Consider the following 20,844-nt stretch of genomic DNA (forward strand, 5'->3'; position numbering starts at 1 on the left):
TATCAGTCGCGGCTAACAGCCGCGTCCGATGATGTGTCTTTACCTTTAGGGTGATCTCAGAATAATAATGGCCTAGCTTCGCAGGATGTGACGTCAGTAAAAACGAAAACTCTGTGAACATTATAAATTCTGTCAAAATGACGTTTTTTTTTCTTTTTAGTGATGAGCTATCGCAGCCATATTGTAAAAAAACTGATTTTTGTAATAAGAAAATGCCTAGTCGGATTATAAAACAAATTCTATTTTTTTGTATCAGAATAAAGCAAATTGAAGATAAATTTAATGTGGAGTGAGTATAAACTGTGAATAAAAGAGTTGGATACAGAAATACATGCTTCGGTTATAGTTATTATTATGAGGCATGAACAATCAAATTTATAATCTGTGGTTTAATGTACAGACTCCTAAAAAGAATCAATCAGTTTTTTTTCTCATTCATTTCTTTTAGCAAGCAAGAGACTGCTCACTTCATTTCGAATTTCATTTTCAATTTGTAATTACTCAGTATCTATTCTAGCTGATTTTTACAGAATTTACACCGAAAGTTTACAGTGAATCAGGTTCATCGAGTAACTTTGTGGAACAGCTTGTGTAATGTTCAAATGCCTACTGTGAACGAATAAACCCGCTGACTTTCAATTTAAAGAGTTCTCCGAATCAGTCAGACAGTTCTGTTTTCATTATTTACAGTGTTGTGTGATTGGTTTTCTAGCCAATGAAAGTGTCCTGCGTAATTAAATTCCTAATATCGAAACCTAAATAAATGTGTTTGAAACAATAACCAAAAACAATTCTGGTTTCCTTCGTGTAAAATGAATTTTCTGCTGATACAAAGTCGCTACTGATGGACATTCAAAGACGTTTTTTATAGCGTGAAAACCTTAGATTTTATATTACACTCATAATTTTGTAAGTATCTTTTATAACTTATTAATCCTACCATGTTCAACCTTCATTAGGTATATTTTACTAGAAGAGATCCAGGTTGAATAATTTAACCAGTTACAGTTACACTACAGTATCAACACATGCTCGACCAAGTGCCATGAAACATGTTGAATAAAATAAAATGGGTTTCTTCACTGGCCATTTCAATATGTTCTAAAATTAGTTTCATAGTAAAATAATTACATACATAAGACTATGATAAGATTCAAACCCTTTGTTTGTTTCTACATTTAAGTTAAAAAATGGTCTTTCTCATCACGACCCATTACGTCCCCACTGCTGGGGCACGGGTCTCCTTCCAATGAAGGAAGGGTTTAGGCCTAGTCCACCACGCTGGCCAAGTGCGGGTTGGTGGACCCCAACACAAGCAAGCTTGTGCTGAGAGAGTTGTCGGGTAAGTGGGCAACCCGACTGTCAGATGTTTTCAAGCCGCCCGAAGGCCTCTGACTAGGCTTAACGACTGCTGCCGAAGCAGCAACCGGGACCCACGGCTTAACGTGCCGTCCGAAGCACGGAAGCGTCCAGAAAAGCACCACTTGAAATTGGTCACCCATCCAATGGCTGACCGTGTCAGTTGTTGCTTAACCTCAGCGATCAGTTACGATCACTGAGGCCCGCTCGACTACGGACGCTTCTAAAAAAAAAAAAAAAAAAAAAAAAAATGGTCTTTATATTGCCCTAATAAATGTATATATTGTCCTAATAAAATTATTTTGGCTATATTATGATTTATGAACACAAATGGATGTGTGGTGATGAAGTATGGTTTTGCCATTAAATTAGTTGGCAAAACAAGGAAGGACCAACAACAGTGTTGTCATACTCCTTTGGAGAGTAATTTGTCCAGAATTGTATATTCATTGGATGATACATGCATAATAAATAAGCCTCTTGACTAACTTTTCACAACAATTACAGACAATCTACCCATAATATGTTTTGCTACTACATAACTATAGTGTAAATAGAACTAATAGAAAACAAGAATTTTTCACTCTACATATTTATGTATAGAGGAGCCTAGAGCTGTAAATTATAAAAAAGTTTTTGTATGAACAGTTGTGCTTATAATTTGTTTTATTCTTTATACATTAATGGAGATGCTGAATGCATAAATAAACTTATTATTTAATTCCAATGATTTCAAAAGGAAGGATACGCCCGTCAGAACGTTTTGTCAAAAGAAAATGGCACCCGCGCGCTGGCCCTAATTTCATACAAATTATGACAGATTTATGAGGTTTTAGGGCCAACGCAATGGTGTCATTTTCTAGAGCGGTTGGGCCTGTCCTTACGCTAGTAATATATAAGTCAATGTTTAATTCAGAGTGTCTGTGTCAATCTTGACAAATAATCAGCTGTTTTAATTTACTTATATTCTGGTATGGTATAATACAGATAGATTGTAGCTTGATAAGTAGTGATTACTTAGGGTAAAACTACTCTCTATCCTGCAATTCCCACAGGGAAACCTTTTGATTTCAATGACTAGGGTAACCGGCAAAAGACGGCAAATTATTTATAGCCATAGGTTTTAAATAAAAGGATTTTTTTAACAATAAACCCAACTTTCAGGCACAATGGGGAGGTTTACAGGGAAGAAATGTCGGCTGCTGTCAATGCTGTGGCTGACGGGGAGCTTCTTCATCGTGGAACTACTAGTGGGCTACATCACAAACTCCATGGCCCTGGTCGCAGACTCATTTCACATGCTGAGCGATGTCGCAGCATTAGTAGTTGCATTCTTATCTGTCAAAGTGAGTTCATCATTAATAAGCGTACATGTAGAAGTTTGTTATTGCATAGCTTATCGGGTGCACTTTGACTAAGAGCATTGACCTGTATTTTAGGAACTATAAATAAGATGAGAATCGAAATCCAAAATTTTTTTATTTTTTTTTTTCATATTTTGTTTGCCAACTTGCGATCGGTTTAATATAACCATAAGCAGTTCATTTCATTGTTTATTTGGCTTTGCAGGCATACCCTCCCATTGTCAGGTTGCCTTCTTAATGTATTATAGGTCTATGTTATCCCAGATATTTTTTCTTTTTAGTCTTCTGGTGGGTACATTACTGGTAAGGTCAGTGGCCAGTTTGTTTGGGTGATTTACAATCCTGTCTCGGTAGGTTCTTGTAAGTTTTGCAACCTCCTCTCTCACGGTAGGCATTTTCAAATATTCATGCACCTCATCCATTCTGGTGAACCAGGGTGCATTTACTATGCACCAAAATAAATATGATTTGTCTACACTATGTAAACACATCAATTCAATCCAAAGAAATACATAATATCTCTGTGTCGTCTGTAGTGTGGACACATTCCCTTACATTACGGGTGAATGCTCTTAGTGAGAGTGCACCTTAACATTTACTCATCACCGCTCTAATCAAACACATTGGTATCATTTACAATCTTGTTATCTACATCTACAGTCTGCAAAGTGAAATAACAGTTACTGTGCATACTTAAATAATGATGCTATTATTTAGGCAATGGGGACATTATGATAAGGCTTCAAATCAAAACTGCTTTGTATCAGACACGTTCGTTTACATAGCATACATGTGGCATGCATGAATACATATATCCTCACGAGTTTAATTCCCCAATCATCTGTGTATTTTTTCTTTTACAAATAAATAATAGGTTTAAAACAAATTGGCTACCCTATGGTTGGTTCCGTGACTAAACTCCCAAGGTTACGAAACATTTCTAATAAGTTTTTAATCAGACATCCAGACAAAAAAGTCTACCAATTTATAGGCATTTTACCTACTAAGAAACTGCAGCCTACCTGGCAGCGTTCCGCGTATTGGTGACTCATACTTTGTTGCTTAGATGACGTGAATGACGTCAAAGGTATTTTACCGTAAACTCCATGTTGAAAACATAACCAAGCGTGGTCTTTAACCAATGAATAAAACTCATCTGAGATTGATTATTAATTTATTATTCATTTAAAATGATCCATGTTCCCCGAACACTCTCCTTATTTTTCTCACATCCGTCCGTCCCATTGGTTGATGGTAGTGTTTGAACTGGAATTTTCTCCCTGACCATGGTCTAATGATCCGTATGTTATCGAATAAATAAAGCCTCTGCGAATGTCGTTTAAATTCACATCAGCTCTTTGAGTCTCGCCCACCCGCTTAATTTTGAAAGCGACGCGTCTACGATTAAAACGCAAAGGTTATGTCGGAATAGATTATTATCTTCTCATTTCACAGAAGCCAGGGTTACAGTTATTTATAGACTACAAGACGTTATCAAAGCCTTATGCTTGATAAAATCGACGCCGAATTACAATACTTTAACGGTCTGTGACGAACACTAAATCGCTTCTATGGATGGTCACCGTGATGCCGTGATGAATGGAAAGTCAGAACAGCGTCATTCCATGACTAACCAGGGTGATCCGGACGTCACAGTTCATAGTCACCCGGCTTCTTTCGTTCACCCCAAAAATAAACGCACGGCGATAAAAAAAGATCCAGTGACAATACCACCAAATTAATCCTAAACGGAAAATACTAGCTTAATGACGCCGCCGTCTGCAATATTGAAGTACATTTAATAGCGAATCAGATTATTACCAAATAAAAAATATTTTGATCAAATTCAAAATTAAATGTTCTCACAAATAAGGGTCATTTGTTGTCGACATTTTGTCACTGAAACTTTTTCATTGCTCGCGAGTGTAGTAACCAACTATAACATACAACGTGTTAACCAACATCCCCATTCACAGATGTCACCAAAGAAATGGTCAAAGAACACGTTCGGGTGGGCCCGCGCGGAAGTCCTGGGCGCTCTAGTGAACGCTGTGTTCCTAGTAGCTCTGTGCTTCAGCATCACAGTTGAAGCCGTGAAGAGGTTCTTCAACAAGGAGGATATTCATGACCCCAAACTGCTGGTGGCGGTCGGCACGTTAGGGCTGCTGCTGAACATTGTTGGACTGTTTTTGTTTCATGGTGAGTTTAATATTGAAACTTTATTTTACGTAAATGCTACGTAGGTACTTACAGCTTATCATCGAAACCTATGAAAATCCATTTTTGGTAAAGGCATTTATCGTTGCACAGGGATGTTTTTTTATGTTAAACAGGCAATATTTATGGGTATCTATATAATATTATGTATTGTAATTTTCTCGGACTTCCCCGTCCAGGCGGTACCTATGTACTTGTGTAAACTCCGCTTGTTATTGATATAGTCAATGTCGCGATAGAAATTCAAATTTTAACATTGTACAAACCCATGGGTAGGTAACTGGTAAACAAACCGATAGGTCCATACTTGAAAACGATTAATTGATGTCAATCACTAGACAAGATAATGAATCAGTAATTGTTTGTTTCCACGTGGTGCATATCTTTATAGGTCAATGGACAATTAATGCAGAGCCGCTACCTAGCCTGGAGGGTTACTCTATACTGACGAAAAACAAGCGAACGACAGCTGCCGTGCAATCGGCACGTTTATTACAGTGAGATAGAGTCAGGGCTCGCGCCGCCGCGCTCCTAACATTAGTTTTTCGTCATATAGACTATATAGGGTGACCCCCTGTGTTCCTACTATGAATGTAGCGTACCTAGAGCAGAAGCTATCCAACTGTGCTAATGAAATTTATATAACTCTTATGGCGCATGAATTAAAATCGGCTATCACGCTTGGCCAGTTGATTACTTCTAGGGTTTGCTGTATCTATTGAACACAAACATTTAGTTTATTCAATTCATAAATGGGTTTAAAATAATGCGCCCGACTAAACATGTATTTTGTCGACGGAGTATTAGTCCACTAGTCATCGAAGCTTTGGTTACTTTCACTATCATTCTAGTGATTTAAGACAATACCTTTCTGTTATGTATGTTTCCCGTGAATGTATGTATTGTATGTAAATGTACATTGGTTGATATCATCGGTGATAAATGGTGCTTTCATCCGAAAACTAATTCCGCTAACTGGCATACCAATTTATGAATTTACCTACAGAGTGTAGGACATAAATCCACCCCTTGAAGTCTAATAGGACGACGGCGGTACCTCATTAATCATATGGGCCTATTGATTGTTATATTTCACACACGATCATTCTCAGAACAAGAGTTCTGTGTAGTGAGTAACTGTTTATACAAAACAAGAGCAAGAGTCTAATGGGTGCTATTGTATTGAGTACTGTTAGCAACAAAAGTACGTAAATTGTTTTGAACTTGCTCGCGAGGTAGCGATTGAGTAGGCGTTTGGATAGCAACGGTTTCTGTAGTTGCTAGGTTAGCTTCCCGACTTGATAGGGTTTTTTATTGGTATTTATCTAATTTGATGTAGATAGCTGATGATGTAGAGTGGATAAAGTATCCACGTGTAGTATAAGCAGTGTTCTCTCTCTCTTATAGCATTATATTATAGGTAGCGACAGCAAAGCAGCTCTCCGATAGTTATATCGTATTCGTGATGGCGAAATTACCTGCCTGTTCATTAACATTTAAATTTTAGAAACCCTACGTATTGTACAAGTTTAAGGACAATAGGAAACTTAGAGAAAGTTTCTGCCGGCGTTCAATTGTTAAACTTGTAGTTCATTTTATAGTTGTATGGATTCATTGCTACATGACGACAGTAACCCTTGCCTTTTTTCGCTATAAAATAAAAGCCTCATTTCGCAATTCTTTCGTAGGTACGGTCAAGTGCAGAGAAACCTGACCCCCCTCTCATAGTAACAATGTTTCTGAGAGGGGTCAGGTCTTCCTGCCCTTTACTGTACTATGCGTTTTGCTACAGCATGTCGTTTTAGGATGTTTGTTTTAAGGACGAGAATATACAAGATAACCGTTCTAAAGGTTGACTGGAAGATACTTCTTTATTTGAAAAGATCGCTTCTAATGAATGTTTACATGCGATGAATGTCTACCTTATATAATTTGTTTTATCGATAGCAGTATTGTGATAAACTGATAAGTTATTTGAATACATACGAGATTAAACATTTGATAACAGTAATGAGTTTACTGAAACAATGAACTGTAATAAAACAACTGATTATTTACGAAGAAAGAAATTTCTATTCTATTTTGGTAATATAGGTATTAGGTATGTAGATTATAAGCAATATTATGTTTTGCCTATATACATATAGAAAATTCGCCAAAGCTAACTCGAATTCTGAATCATAGCCTTGCCACAAAAACCTGCAAACGTTTAAAATCGATACGTAATCTAGGTATAAAGCATAAACTAAAGCTACCTTATAAGCAGCGTACAGACCGGGCCAACGATCGCCCAACGAACGCCAACGGTTATCCCAACGATGGATATTTATCATACATAATACAGGGCAGATTGCAGCAACGAAGGTCAACGATAAACGTTCGTTGGCGTTCTTTGGGCCGGTCTGTACGCGGCTATACACTCACAACAAAGCCCTAAACCCGCATTCTACAGCCACCTAATCTCTTCCAGAGCACGGCAGCAGCCACGGCCACTCCCACGGGGGTGTACCACCACCGGCCAACGTCCGGCACCTAACAGAACTGGTGAACAGCAACGCAGACATGGCGCTCGGCCATAACGCGACCGACAACGAGGAGACTGACGAGATGATGGTGCCTCCCAAAGCGGTGAAGGCGCCCAGCAAGCCCCCGAAGCCAGTCAGCGATCCAGGGCATATGAATATGAAGGGCGTGTTTTTGCACGTGCTTTCGGATGCTTTGGGTGAGTTTTCTAGTCATAGTTTTTTTACACACTCACATATTTCTAGTAGGGGTTTAATATATTTTATGATAAAGTTTGAAAAACAAAGGAGTGCGTTGCTGCGGCCAACTGGTTACTCTTTTTAGTTCTGACGTTAGAGCGGCGATGTACTTCGAAACGTTGAAATAAATGCAGTGGCATGTGGCATTGAAAGGAATACAGCTGATCTTAGAAATACTGTTGGACATGATGCATGTCATCTCTCCATGGCATACAACAATATGTAACTTGGCATCAGTGTAGCGTTTTCACTTCTTAGCGTGTCGATAGAAGAGAAAACAGTACAGTACCTTTAGTCCAGCTAAAGGTTTTGCCACCGCGGACTATACCTCTACATAATACCTACAATAGAAAAATTATTGAATAAGAGAATGCCAGATATTTGAATTGCCCCTCACTCGCCTATTTCATTATTCTAATTTATACAGCTCATGTTGAATAGAACGTCGTCATCTCATATAACATCTGAAAGGGAAACACGCGACTTCCCGACGCCTATAATCAAGTTAATGTTCACTGAACTGCATCAATCGGATCCAATTTCAGAAGCACATATCAATCAATACGTATTATATTATGGCAAATTTTCGTTAAGGCGAAATGATTTTACATGTTGCTGAATTACTTAATACAATCGAAACTTAAACTTGCTACACAATAAACAGCATCATAAAGATACTTTTTAACCCCCAACAAAAATATTTTATCAAAGTCGGCTTAGCTTTTCAAAAGTTACGCGACTTTTAGTGTTGAATGTCGGAGGTTTTTAACGTTGGTTAGGTTATCATATTAGTCTGTGTCTGATGCTGTACCTACTTCCATCAACCGTAACTTATTGTTGCCTACCACCAACCGCCAGCAGTGAACGTGAACGGGTAGATTAGCCAGCCTTGTCACACATAATTAGGTAATTACTCACGTTGACTTTCGATAAGGAAACCGCTTGGGCTACAAACTTACTGCCCGTGAACCGGGGAAATGAATGTGCGACATTGAAACGGTACATACAATAGGCTCTTTGATTATGTTTAGATGAAGTATTTTTTTGTTTGGGTATCATTCACATATTGTAGATTTTTTCCTAGTAGTACTTTTTTTCTGGTCTTGCATGTTAGTGAAACCTATTGAAAATGCCACCGTTTAAGGCTCTCCCTCCAGTTGAGGCAAGACGAGCTGTGTTTGGGGAGAGGTTTTTTCAATATATATCCTCCTTATGTTGTATGTAAGAGATCGCTCTTAGTGATAAGGCCGGCCGCCGTTGGTCCTAATTTATATCTATGATGAATTTCAGATTCTCTTCACTGACATGTAAAATTTTCCTGCCAAGCTTATTGCCAGAAACCTTGTCTTCAGATATGGCAAACCCTATCGATCTCCAATATTTTTTTACCCTTAGTTACTAGTGGGATAGTTGCCTCAATAACTACGACTGTTATTAGATGATAAACGATATGATATGATACGTTATTCCGCCGTATCGTATTCAGATAGATGATAACGACAATCAAAAACCACTGTTGCTACGCATATCTCCTTTAGATAATTCCTAGCTATAATATTAGTATGTGTATGACTGTATGTAACAGTGTTTTCATGCATTGAAACTTAAAATTCCAAAAAAATCAAGAAAATCAGATGTTTCAGCAAATTTACAATGTTAATGGTAAATTATTTCTGCCAAAAGTGATTCAGAATGCGGAATTAGCATTCCAGGACGATTTCAAGAAGAAGAAGGATATATAACACAATCTCGTATTTTTTCAGCCAAAATAATTTACTTATACTTGTTACACGGCAATGAAACAATAGCTCCACTTATCACTGGAACCTAAAAAAGCGTTGATCGAATCAGCTATAGGCGAGCCTATTGATTTCCACTAAAACCATTGTGACTTCGACACACGTGTGAGTCGATACGGTTGTTGAACGACCTCGTCGTTGTTTCCTCACATTTTGTGCACGCCTCATCAACAGCCTCCGACTAATTAAGAAGGCTTTATTGGACAGCCTTTGTTTTTGTCATGCTGTGCTGATATTCTGTAGGCTACTATCACCGTTATTATGAGGTTATTATCATAAGACAAGGGCCCTTTTTCTAACGTAAAGTAGTTTGTAAAATATTGATGTGCACAATAAAAAATCGATAGGTACATCAAAACATTTGAATTTTGAGTATTTTTCAAACAACACTGAAACATTTGAAATTGGCCACAACATGCAAATTGCACACGACAAATACGAACATTGTTTTTGTTGTTCGACTCGGAAAATATGCAAAACTCTTGAGCAGTTAATTCAACGAAATCAATGTGATTTGTATTCACTAAAGGAATCTTAGATAAGCAAACATTACACAGAGTCTCAGCGATTTTATAGAGTTTACTAGCGCAATTTTTTCCCTATAAATGTTGAAAAAATATAACCGGGATATAATATAATAGGGATATCTACGTAATAAAATAATGAATAAAAAAAAACACGCACTCACGCCTTGTACTAATGTACTCCCTTGCGGGGTAGGCAGAGGTGCATTGCTGCACCCACTTTTCGCCAGAGTGTTATGTTAGTCCCAATGTAATAGGGGGCGGGCCTATTGCCATTTTACGGGCACATCCAAGACCCGAGAACAAATATCTGTGTTTAAACGAAATAATCAATAATTATTTAATTAACGATAAAAAGAGCTACGACTTAATCATGGTTGAGACACTTCGATTCCCGCATAGAATATAATAGAATAATAATTTAGTATGACAAATTTCAGTTCATTTATCCAATGTTGAACTATAATTATGTATGTATGTTGCACAGTACATTTAGATTTCCCTTACTTTACTCGATTCAGATCGAATAACGAGATCAAGAACCACTTCCTAGATAACTGAATTAATTTAATATGAACGAGGAAGTAATATATTAGGAATGCCGGTACGCAGTTTAATGTTACACTCAACTATTTTCCTTGTAATTGATCATAAAATATCGAAGTTCGCTTGGCATCCAAACGAAGGAGGATATAAGGTACTTACTAAACTTAATATGCCTCGAACTACCAACTTACTTACTTTATAAGTATGAAATTAGATTTTTGTTAGCTCCTAACAAAAGGTGTAATAAAGGCGAGCCCATAAACGGATTTGATTGTTATCTATATGTAAAGAAAATCTCTGTTAATAGTAAATGTAATTAGTGATTTTATATCAGCTTAGTTAGCCGATAGCGGTGTAAATCCAAAACGTAATAGATTAGGTACCAGGTTTTGTAGGCAGTACTTTTTAACTCTCTATGCCTTAATATTTGTAATCTTAATCTTAATATATTCGTATCTATCTGTGTGTTAGCATTGTAACTTTGAAACCATTCTATTATACTATGTTTCTTGATCGAGCATTTCAATATAAAAATCTCAAATAAACATAACTAATGAGCGGATTTTCTTATCAATTGAATTAAAATCATATCATTAAATCATATCATAAGATTCATATGTAATCAATCAATCGCCATTATGGTGTCCTATCAGCACAGCTATCTATCTATCTACTACGAAATATCAATGTGCCATTGACATTATTTTGATGCAAACTATTTAGACCTTGTCCCAATTAAATATCTTATATCTTATCTGAGATATTTTGTGTTCATATTGTTTAAAAAAATATATAGAATTACTTACTAACTTTTTAAATATTCATAGCATAGATTCTACTTAATGACAAAAGGCTAAGCAGATTTTACGATGCAAAGAAATTTTATAAAAACACACTATATCCATTCAAACTCCTATCAGTTTATGGCTACTTAAATCTATGAACCGACTTCTTATTAAAATATCATTCAAATTGTACAGCGCTGGATCGCTTTAATTGACCATCATTGTAGTGATTCTAGCAAACAAAATTAAATGTATTAGGTGACATAACAATGATTTACTCTTAAAATATGTATAGATTTAATGTCTTTTCTTGTGTTTATTTCATTGATTCGTAGTAAGATTAAGCAGAGGCTGGTTTATCAAGTAGTTATTTACATAATTATAATCATTATATTTAATGTAATATTTTTTGTTTTAGGTTCGCTAATAGTGGTGGCGTCAGCGCTGGTGGTATGGCTGACGAACTGGCGGTACAAAATGTACATCGACCCAGCGCTCAGCATAGTACTAGTTATCCTAATTCTAATATCCGTGTGGCCTTTACTGCGGGAGTCGTCGCTAATATTGCTGCAAACTGTACCGACGCATATACAGGTGAGAATTCATACAATATTCTTCTTAGCGTATCGCTGATAAATACTAGAAGTGGACTAGCGTTCGTTAACGTTGTGGAAGGATTAGCCAGTATCCAGGAGGGTGCGCCAGAAACCTATGAGGTACAGTAGATACGTTACTCCTTTTGAGCACCCAATATAATGTAACCAAACCAATAATTATTATTATAAACCACATTTTTTCCGCGAGTCTCTGTAGGTTGTATGTAATTTTCCTCCAGAGCCAGTTAAATCTTTCCACTCTGTAAAAGTATATAAGGACGGCATCACTGAACTGCACTACATACATTTGAACACAAATAATTAAAATACTATTTACCTATGTCCTGCCTCGTGGCCATATGAATTGTGCCAAATAAACTCAAACGATAAGACTAGATACAACTCATACAACATTGCAATCTGTAAGTGCTTCTACTAAAAACACTCCATATTCACGACTCCAAAGTGCCGTCTTACCAGCTACATTGTATGTTATTGACGTATTGAAAGTCAACACACGCTTTTCGGATGAAGTTACGAATACTGCAGTACTCAATGAAGAGTATATCTTGCATAGATACAGTGGAGTTCTGTTGTTTTCCTTAATATACTTACTAATTATATTTTTCGTCTGTCCTCAGGTGGATGCCATCCAACGAAGGTTGTTGGAGAAGGTGGACGGAGTGTTGGCAGTGCACGAGTTCCACGTATGGCAACTGGCAGGAGACAGGATTATCGCATCTGCGCATATTAGGTAAGCTACATATTCCTATGACGAATTGGCATTTTTAGGGTGGTTTATGCACGCATGATGTGTGGGTTGTTAAAAAATACTCCATATTACCACATTTATTTGGTGTATTTTTATATAATGGAAGTATTGGTGTATGGTGTTCCACAAGGGTCAGTACTGGTGCCATAGTTGTTTTGTTTATTATTATTTGCGGTGTCCGAACATAACATGTTTTGTCTTCTTTTAGTAAGCTTTCCGTACACTGTTCTAAATTTGGTTTTCTGGATATACGAAAAGTTGCTTTGAAAGTAAAAGTTTTCACTCTCTATGTTTACAAAAACAAATTCAGCTCAAAACTTATTATTTTCATTAGAACATCGTTTGTGTATGTTTCAAAAATAAATGGTAGTTGGCATTCGACCAAGTCAATGCGTCTTTGTCCCAATATCAATGCCATTGACCTAATCTAGCGGTTTCCTCTATATTTATCTTACGGGTTTGGTGATTAGTTAATTTGATACACCCTTAATTTTCCGATTTAAATATTATATTAATTTTTGCCATTATACGACACTATTTTATTCAGAACTAGCGGTTCCCGCGCGCTTCGCTTCGCCTTTAGTGAGTAAAAGTTTTCCTGTGGGAATTCCGGGATAAAAAGTAGCCTATGTTCTTTCCCAGGGTCTAGACCGTATATATACCAAATTTCATTCAAATTCGTTCAGTAGTTTTGGCGTGAAAGAGTAACAGGCAGACAGACAGACAGACACACTTACTTTCGCATTTATAATATTAGTTAGGATTGTTTGATAAATATGATTTAAATCACAAAACGAGTATTCAAATGTTATTTTATTTCTATATTTTACAATAAGCGTTCAATTAAATCTGAATGCGGTCAAACTAACTTCACACTTGCCTCGCTTTCCTGATCTAAGTAACTACCTAAAAACACGAATAGTAATTAGCGAAACTAATTTTCATTCCATGGTATGACTCACAATCATAATAAACAAAACAGTTTGATGAAAATGAACAAAAGGTGATGCGCTCTCCAAACAATAGTTATTGTCTGTTCGTTTTGCACTGCGATTGTTATCTGGAGAAACATTTACACACGGAATCACACTGAATGCTACTTATTACTTATCATTATCACTCTCCATGTATGCGGCACAAAAGTGTAACAGCTAGCAGTGTGCGAATTAGGGTATTTATTGGTCTGCTCTTCTTTTTCTTAGCGTGACTAGCGCACACCGGCGAACGGCCTGTCACCGTGGTGAAAGGCCGTTTGTTTTACAAATATTACCATGCCTTTAAGGTTATCAGATATACTTTTTCTTATGATAGCTTCGGCAGCGTTAGGCACATCGCTATACTTACTTTACTACTATCTTTCTTCAATCAGTCTACGATCTAACTGTTCGCGCCGGGATGGTACATTTATCTGTTTTGCGGACTACTTATACAATACTTTTACCACAGATGCAGAAACCTGTCGGAGTACATGAAGATAGCGGAGAAGGTGAAGGAGTTCTTCCACAACGAGGGCATCCACTCCACCACCATCCAGCCCGAGTTCGTGGAGCTGCCGCTAGGCGCCGCGGGGGTATGTAGATGACGTTTTATTTGCGTCTGTTCTATTCGATTTATGTAAACACAAGCTGTACCCGCGACCTTCACTTCCTTTTAAAATGTATTTCCGTAAAGGATGTTCTCCCACCCCTAAGCATGTTTTGGGTTTGATATTGTGGTAAAAGGATGAGCCGTCAGAATACTGCCCACATGGCCTACCGCTTTCACAGTGACCGTTTTGTGGACACCCCACGGGACGGTCCAAAAGCAAGATACAAAGCGTTACTTTTTCTACTACAAACTAAACCGAATGTTATTTCAACTCCATGTACCCAATGCCTGAAGACTTACCCCTCCAATACACCATTCAAACAACCCATTCATTTAACAAACATTTCCATCCAGATTGCTAACGGCGCGGCGATAGAGGCGCCGTGTGCCCTCCACTGTCCGCCCAACGACCTCTGTCATAACGCGACGTGTTGCGGACCCAACCAACAAGTAAGTTTACTATGTCTATACTAGTATTATAAAGAGGGTAGGGGCGTAGTGTAGGTTTTGGTAATGGATCGAGCTGTCGAAAATGTCGCAAAATATGTGCGACGCCGAGCTAGGTGGCGAATCTCCCGCGCCATACAAATTTGCACTACCTCTACACTTAAAAATTCGCACAACTGAAGGAAATATACTCTCTATAAAATATACAATACTAGCTGGCCCGGCGAACTTCATACCCTACCCTATCCCTACCCTACCCTTCTTACCTTCCCTGGGCTTCCACGAATATTTCAAGAGCAAAATTAGCCAAATCGGTTCAGCCGTTCTCCAGTTTTAAGCAGACTAACGAACATCAATTATTTTTTTATACTTAACACAATTTTTTGAAACCATCTCGATGGATCAGTCTTTCCGTACTCTCAATCACAACTAGGTATATTGTTTGTTCTTAGAATGTTAAACATGACATCATCTTGCTTCGCTTAAACTAAATGGTTATTAAAACAGAATAATTAATAACTACATAAGAGCCGAGAGACATGTATGTTTTATTATTTTTTAACTATGGCATTTACAAGTTTCATGCTTGAATATTATTTTTGTTATTTTCCATTGTATTCCTACTCTTTAATATTCCTTTGCTGCAATTTGCGTCCAGTGTATATGTTTAAAGTACAATATTATTAGATATGCTATGAAAATGGTTCTACCTACTTTTCAAACTATAAGCTCAGCAAATCACAATATTATGTGTAATATCCTGGATGATTAATAGTCTTTTGTTTTGATATGGTAACAAAATAAGCTCACTGCTAGGTCATCTAAATATTATACAAAAAACCACTATCTCTATGCATTTCTCCAACAAAGTTATCGCTTTTACTCTCACGGGGTTGGCATAGATGATGTATGGCAGCATTGAAAAACTTCATCTTCAAATACTTTCAGTAGTTAATTTACATAATGAGTAATCATAATATAGTTCTTTATTACAGTAAAATATGAACTGAAACTCGTCCACACACGCATACAATACATTTTCTGTTTTTGTTTAACGATATCTCAGTAGATTATTTTTTATTTTCAATTGCAGTATTTCACTTTAGAGTCGATAAGGGTTCGGTAATCTGTTTCAAGGAATTTGTATTAAATATGAAGGACTACGACCCTAACCAGCCGTCAACTTCAAGAATGGAGAGGAACATATTTTTGGAATAGGCTGTTAGTCTGATTTGATTAAGTACTTCATAAATACCTCTACATATCAATGTAAGCAACGGTTTCCATAATTGCTTTGCCAATAATTAACTTATGGGGTTTATTTTTATATACCACTACTATCTGATTGCTGATCAGATTTACCCTAATTATTAATCCTTGTAAACAGAGTTTTATGACGAAGTCAAATTGTTTTAGTTACTCATTCAATATCCATTTTGTAAGCTGTACTATATTTTTTTATATTGTCTTTATCATCCAAAATGTATCAAATCATGTTACAAGTTAGATATATTTTTTAAACTAGCACCTAGTTATGGTAGTAAAAATTATGAGTTGTATATTTTATTACCTTATGCATAACTTCTTAGTACTATCTAGGTAAATATTTTAATTATCGTGAGGACAGGGTATTCTTGTTAAATTATATTATATACATTATTCTATAATCTTTATAGATATGTTAAAGACTGAATTTTCATCAGTCAGTAAAATAAATAATGTTTTAACTGAGGCATGTGCTGCAGGATTATATTACGGGTTATGTCGGTCAAGTCTAAGTTTTCATAGTTTCAGTCAACGAAAAAGTCAACGTAAAATGCAAACTCTTTCGTTTTCGTAATTTATCAAAACTTCGACTGAGCGTGTAGGATTATTAAATTTATTTTCGCTCACTGAGCGTTATCGGTTGTTGAACTTGAGATTAAATATTTAGTACAATTGTGTGTATTGATTATAATTATGACATAATGTATCATTGTGTTTTTATATTTACCTATATGTTGTAAAATAAAAGATGATAATATTGTTGAAAGTCTTTTGTTTTTCTATTCAAAAGGTCAATCCAAATTGGCTTTGCATGATGTTTGTCACGGGGAATCGATAATTTTGCAATATTAAAGTAGGGCCTATTGGTCTTGGCATTTGAAAATTGATTGTCTATTCCTGGAGTCAATAAAGAACACACAGAATGGTTGAAAAGGTAAAACAACTGTCATTACGTTACTAATGTTGTCCCAGAAAATTGAATTTACATTTCATTAGTTGCCAATGCCATATTTCCTTACGTCCAAGTAGTTATACCTAGTTTTGTAAATAAGTATCTAAAGTACGCCCTTGGACGTAATTTTCCAGTTCCGATATACCTGCCTAGATATAAAATGTTACTTGCCGAAATGTGATGCATAAAAGGTGTCACGATTGTAAGATAAGATATAACGTTACTGGCATCAATTCAAAATTATTTGTATCTATTACAGTAAAACCCTTAGTGTTATTTATTATTTACCTATCGCAAAACGCACGCTTCTAGAAACTAGGTTATTATTGCCGGTTGATTCTAAAAAAGTATAGTTCCAGAGCTATTTGGACTTTAGTCAAAAATGTGTGACCGAGTACTGAGTATTGTATACAGTTGTAGCGTCTTTTATATCATTATCTGTGGCATTGGAATGATAATCGAGACAGTGTGACCATGTATAAGTATTTATGTACTAATTAAGTATTATTTTATTCTTTATATTTGATTTGTTACTTAATTCATCGTATTCATATTATTTTAAAACTGCCACCAGTGTAGCGGTTGAAAACTTACCTCTCTCATCTTATGTTAGACACATGTTCTAGTTAGTGTACATATTGTAATGTAAGTACTGTGGAATGGAAGTTTACGTTTTCTCACATACAAAGTAGCGCCTCTAGCGGAAACTATCACGAAACTTTGGACAAAAGAATACGTAAACTTTTTTATCCTTAACGTAAAATCGGTACTGCGTATTGGTGTAAAACATGTAGATGTATACGATCAGAATTTGTCCACACCATCCTAACCAACCACTCTTTGCATTACAGGAAGAGCGTACGACCCCGTCCCCAGCCGTCACCCCCTACCTCTGCCGCCAGCGCAGCATGGGCCAACGGACCGCCTCGACTGGCTCCAACTTAGACCAGGGACCAGCGCCCAGCCACCACCATCTAGATGCCCTGGAGTGTGGGTCTCTACTCCCAGCGACTGTGCAAGAAGACTCAGTGAGACTGAGCGTCTGACCGGCACCCAGCATCGTGGTGACTAACGCGTAAGATTGTGCCGCCCTAAAATCGCCACGTGTGTCCAGGTATGTTAGGCCAGTTTGTGTTGACGCGTAATTGCGTGTCACAGTGACTGTGGTGATGAAAGTTTAGTGTCATAGTGATGTGGTGGTTTTAGAATGGCTGTTTTATACGAACATTGGATTCGGAACGGTTTATACGGGAGTTGTTAGGGATAAGTCTCGTTTGTTGTTGCGTGTTAGAGACTAGTGAGCTAGAATGTATTTGATATGAACACCAATGAAATTTTATTTACATAGAATCTTGTAGTTTAGGATATGTTATAGTTAGTAATTGTAATCGGGTAAAATGTGTGCGACTGGCATGAATGAAAATTAGTGAAATGAGATAAGATATAAAGTTTCTTTTTTATTTCAATCGGCTATGGTAAATAGTAACGTAACTTTAAATATTTAAAACTTTTAGATAATACTATTATTACGGTTGAAACCCAGATTGTACTGTAGACATTTGGACTTTCTATTTACTTGTATGCAATTCTACACCCAAAGTTAGTGAATGAACTTTGATAATTATAGGGTCACAGAACTGACAAAGCCAAATTGTTAGAAAAATCATATCCGATATATAACTTTGTAGCCTTATATCCCGTTTACCATGATTTACGATAACTTCAGTAGGTCGTCATCAGATAAGTACAAGCCCTCGTAGACATAATAAACATGCTATAATTCAGTTTTTGTAAAACCTACAATAGGTCTTTTGTTCTTAGTTTATTGAAATTGTAATTTTCAGTTCAGCCCATTTAACTGATTAAATACATTTCAATTTGTTTTAAACAACCTGAGAAATTAATAATAATTAACCTTATCGTCTAACGGTATATTGCATAATGCATAGTTTTATCATTCTGTGTATATATGTACTCAGAATCAAATGTGTTCATAATAAGTGAGAGAAAATACCTCTTCAGAAAAAAACGCAATAAAATAAAAATCGTGTTTACAGTGTAGTTTAAGTCGCATATATGATGTAGATTTGTAATATATTAGCCGAATTATTGCATTAAATAAACCTACAACAACATTATTACTGGAAACAGGTGTAATATAGGTATATCGGCTTACCACAATTTTATATTTCGATTCGATACTAGATACAGCTGTTGACAATGTAGATTTTTTTTAAATGTACCTGTTTTCTTCAATAATAAAAAATCTTCGGGCAACCAATACATATTTCAATTGCAAAGACCAAGTTATTTCTTACTCGAATGTCTGAATATTTGCAAAACGAATCGAATATTTTTTTATGTAGGTACGTCAATAATTTATTTGCATGCAATAAAAACCTTGTATCCCTGAAGTTTCTTTACATAATGTGGTATGGCTGATTGAAACCTCATAACAAGATCATCTAAGTTCAACATTAGCAGACATCCTGTATCTTATACTTAAAAATGTGATCGTATATTTTATAGTTTTAAGTAGACTAAAGCCTATGTCTGGCTAGCATTTTTAGTATATGAATCTAGGTAAGAATTATATGCGGTATATTTCATAGATAGATATTAATAAACACAATTTTATAGTATGCTTTAGGATCGGTGCACTTCTAATCTAAGTAGATGATGACTTTTGTTAATGCTTTTTAACATTTTATGCATAAATTAGTGCTCAATTTATACTTACGTAGCATTTTTGCAGTTACAAAATACAGATTTCACGTTATTTCCCATCTACAAACAGAGTTCAAGAAAATATTATTGGGAAAAACTATCTCATCTCTATGAGCTCAAATACCAATACCTATTAAAATAAATACCTATTTTGACTTAGCATTTACATTCTCATTTTCATTACTGCATAATTATCTTTTGCATATTCTTCAGATTGCACATTTATAATTTAAAGTTTGCTCTTATCTAGATTTAACTGTTAGTAAAAATCTGGCAAATCCAATCCTGTGATGAGAAATATACGGCTATACCTATTATATTTTCAATTACAATCCAAATACCAATACTGCGGCCACCTTCATCTTTTACAAAATGTTTTCTTGTCTGCTAAAACCCTTTGATTTATATATTTTTATATCTAATTTCGCAAATTAGGGCAATTGGAAACAGTATTCCAGTGTGATTATTATGCAATCTTCGATTTATCGATTTAAAGTTTGGGAGCTTCCCTTCTCGACTATTTATTGAATTATGATCGTAGCAACAACACTTCTGTAACTTGTAATTTTATGAATTTAAAATCATAGTTAATTTGTAATATGTAATAACAATATGAATTTTATATATCAAATATATTTACAAAAGGAGTATTGTTGACGAGAACTGATTGTATCACGTGAGGTCATCGACACAGCTCAATATTGCAATGTATTATATTGTATTTATGTACAAAATGTATAATATTGTACATTAAATTATGAAGGCAAAGCCTTTGTAAAGTATGTTGAAGTCTCGCTTTATTATGCTTTGTTTTTGACTGGTTTATTCGAATTTAGATGTTTTTAATGAATTTTAATTTACTTTGCGAAAAGTATTGATTTTTAACGTATTAATTATGGCGTATATTTTCCTTTATTGGTGTTTTATTGATTTTGGCTCATTTTTTCTAACAAATTATAGTAAAGCGTGACACTATTCCTTAAAGTTAAGTTAATAATTGTTTGATCTAAAGATATGATTGATGTTTCAAATCATTATTTAAATGTTAAATCCATACGTGCAAAATGTGTTGATATGTATTTTCACGGTTAATAAAATACATATTTAAAAGAATGCAATATGTATTTCATTTCGTCATTAA

At 35.8% G+C, this 20,844-nt stretch overlaps 1 protein-coding gene across 2 annotated transcripts; it reads left to right on the plus strand.

Moving 5' to 3' along the window:
- The first annotated feature begins 630 nt into the window (after positions 1 to 630).
- Positions 631 to 20,816, plus strand: LOC105390648 (zinc transporter 1). 2 transcript variants are annotated; one of them, XM_038111962.2, is made up of 9 exons: positions 631 to 909; positions 2,524 to 2,705; positions 4,700 to 4,922; positions 7,411 to 7,662; positions 11,775 to 11,950; positions 12,594 to 12,706; positions 14,171 to 14,294; positions 14,666 to 14,761; positions 17,828 to 20,816. In XM_038111962.2, the coding sequence occupies exons 2-9, from the start codon at positions 2,529 to 2,531 to the stop codon at positions 18,020 to 18,022; spliced, it is 1,356 nt and encodes a 451-aa protein (XP_037967890.1). In that variant the 5' UTR covers positions 631 to 909; positions 2,524 to 2,528; the 3' UTR covers positions 18,023 to 20,816. The 2 variants fall into 2 exon arrangements, with proteins under 2 accessions (XP_037967890.1, XP_037967891.1); XM_038111963.2 differs by lacking the exon at positions 17,828 to 20,816 and adding an exon at positions 15,852 to 16,790.
- The last annotated feature ends 28 nt before the right edge of the window (positions 20,817 to 20,844 follow it).

The sequence above is a fragment of the Plutella xylostella genome, chromosome 13 (assembly GCF_932276165.1).
Source record: "Plutella xylostella chromosome 13, ilPluXylo3.1, whole genome shotgun sequence".
Classification (NCBI taxonomy): Eukaryota; Metazoa; Arthropoda; class Insecta; order Lepidoptera; family Plutellidae; genus Plutella; species Plutella xylostella.

Coding starts and splice junctions, on each gene's coding strand:
- LOC105390648 (XM_038111962.2), top strand. CDS start 2,529: ATGGGGAGGTTTACAGGGAAGAAATGTCGGCTGCTGTCAATGCTGTGG. Junction 2,706..4,699: donor TTGCATTCTTATCTGTCAAA/GTGAGTTCATCA, acceptor CCCCATTCACAG/ATGTCACCAAAGAAATGGTC. Junction 11,951..12,593: donor CTGTACCGACGCATATACAG/GTGAGAATTCAT, acceptor GTCTGTCCTCAG/GTGGATGCCATCCAACGAAG.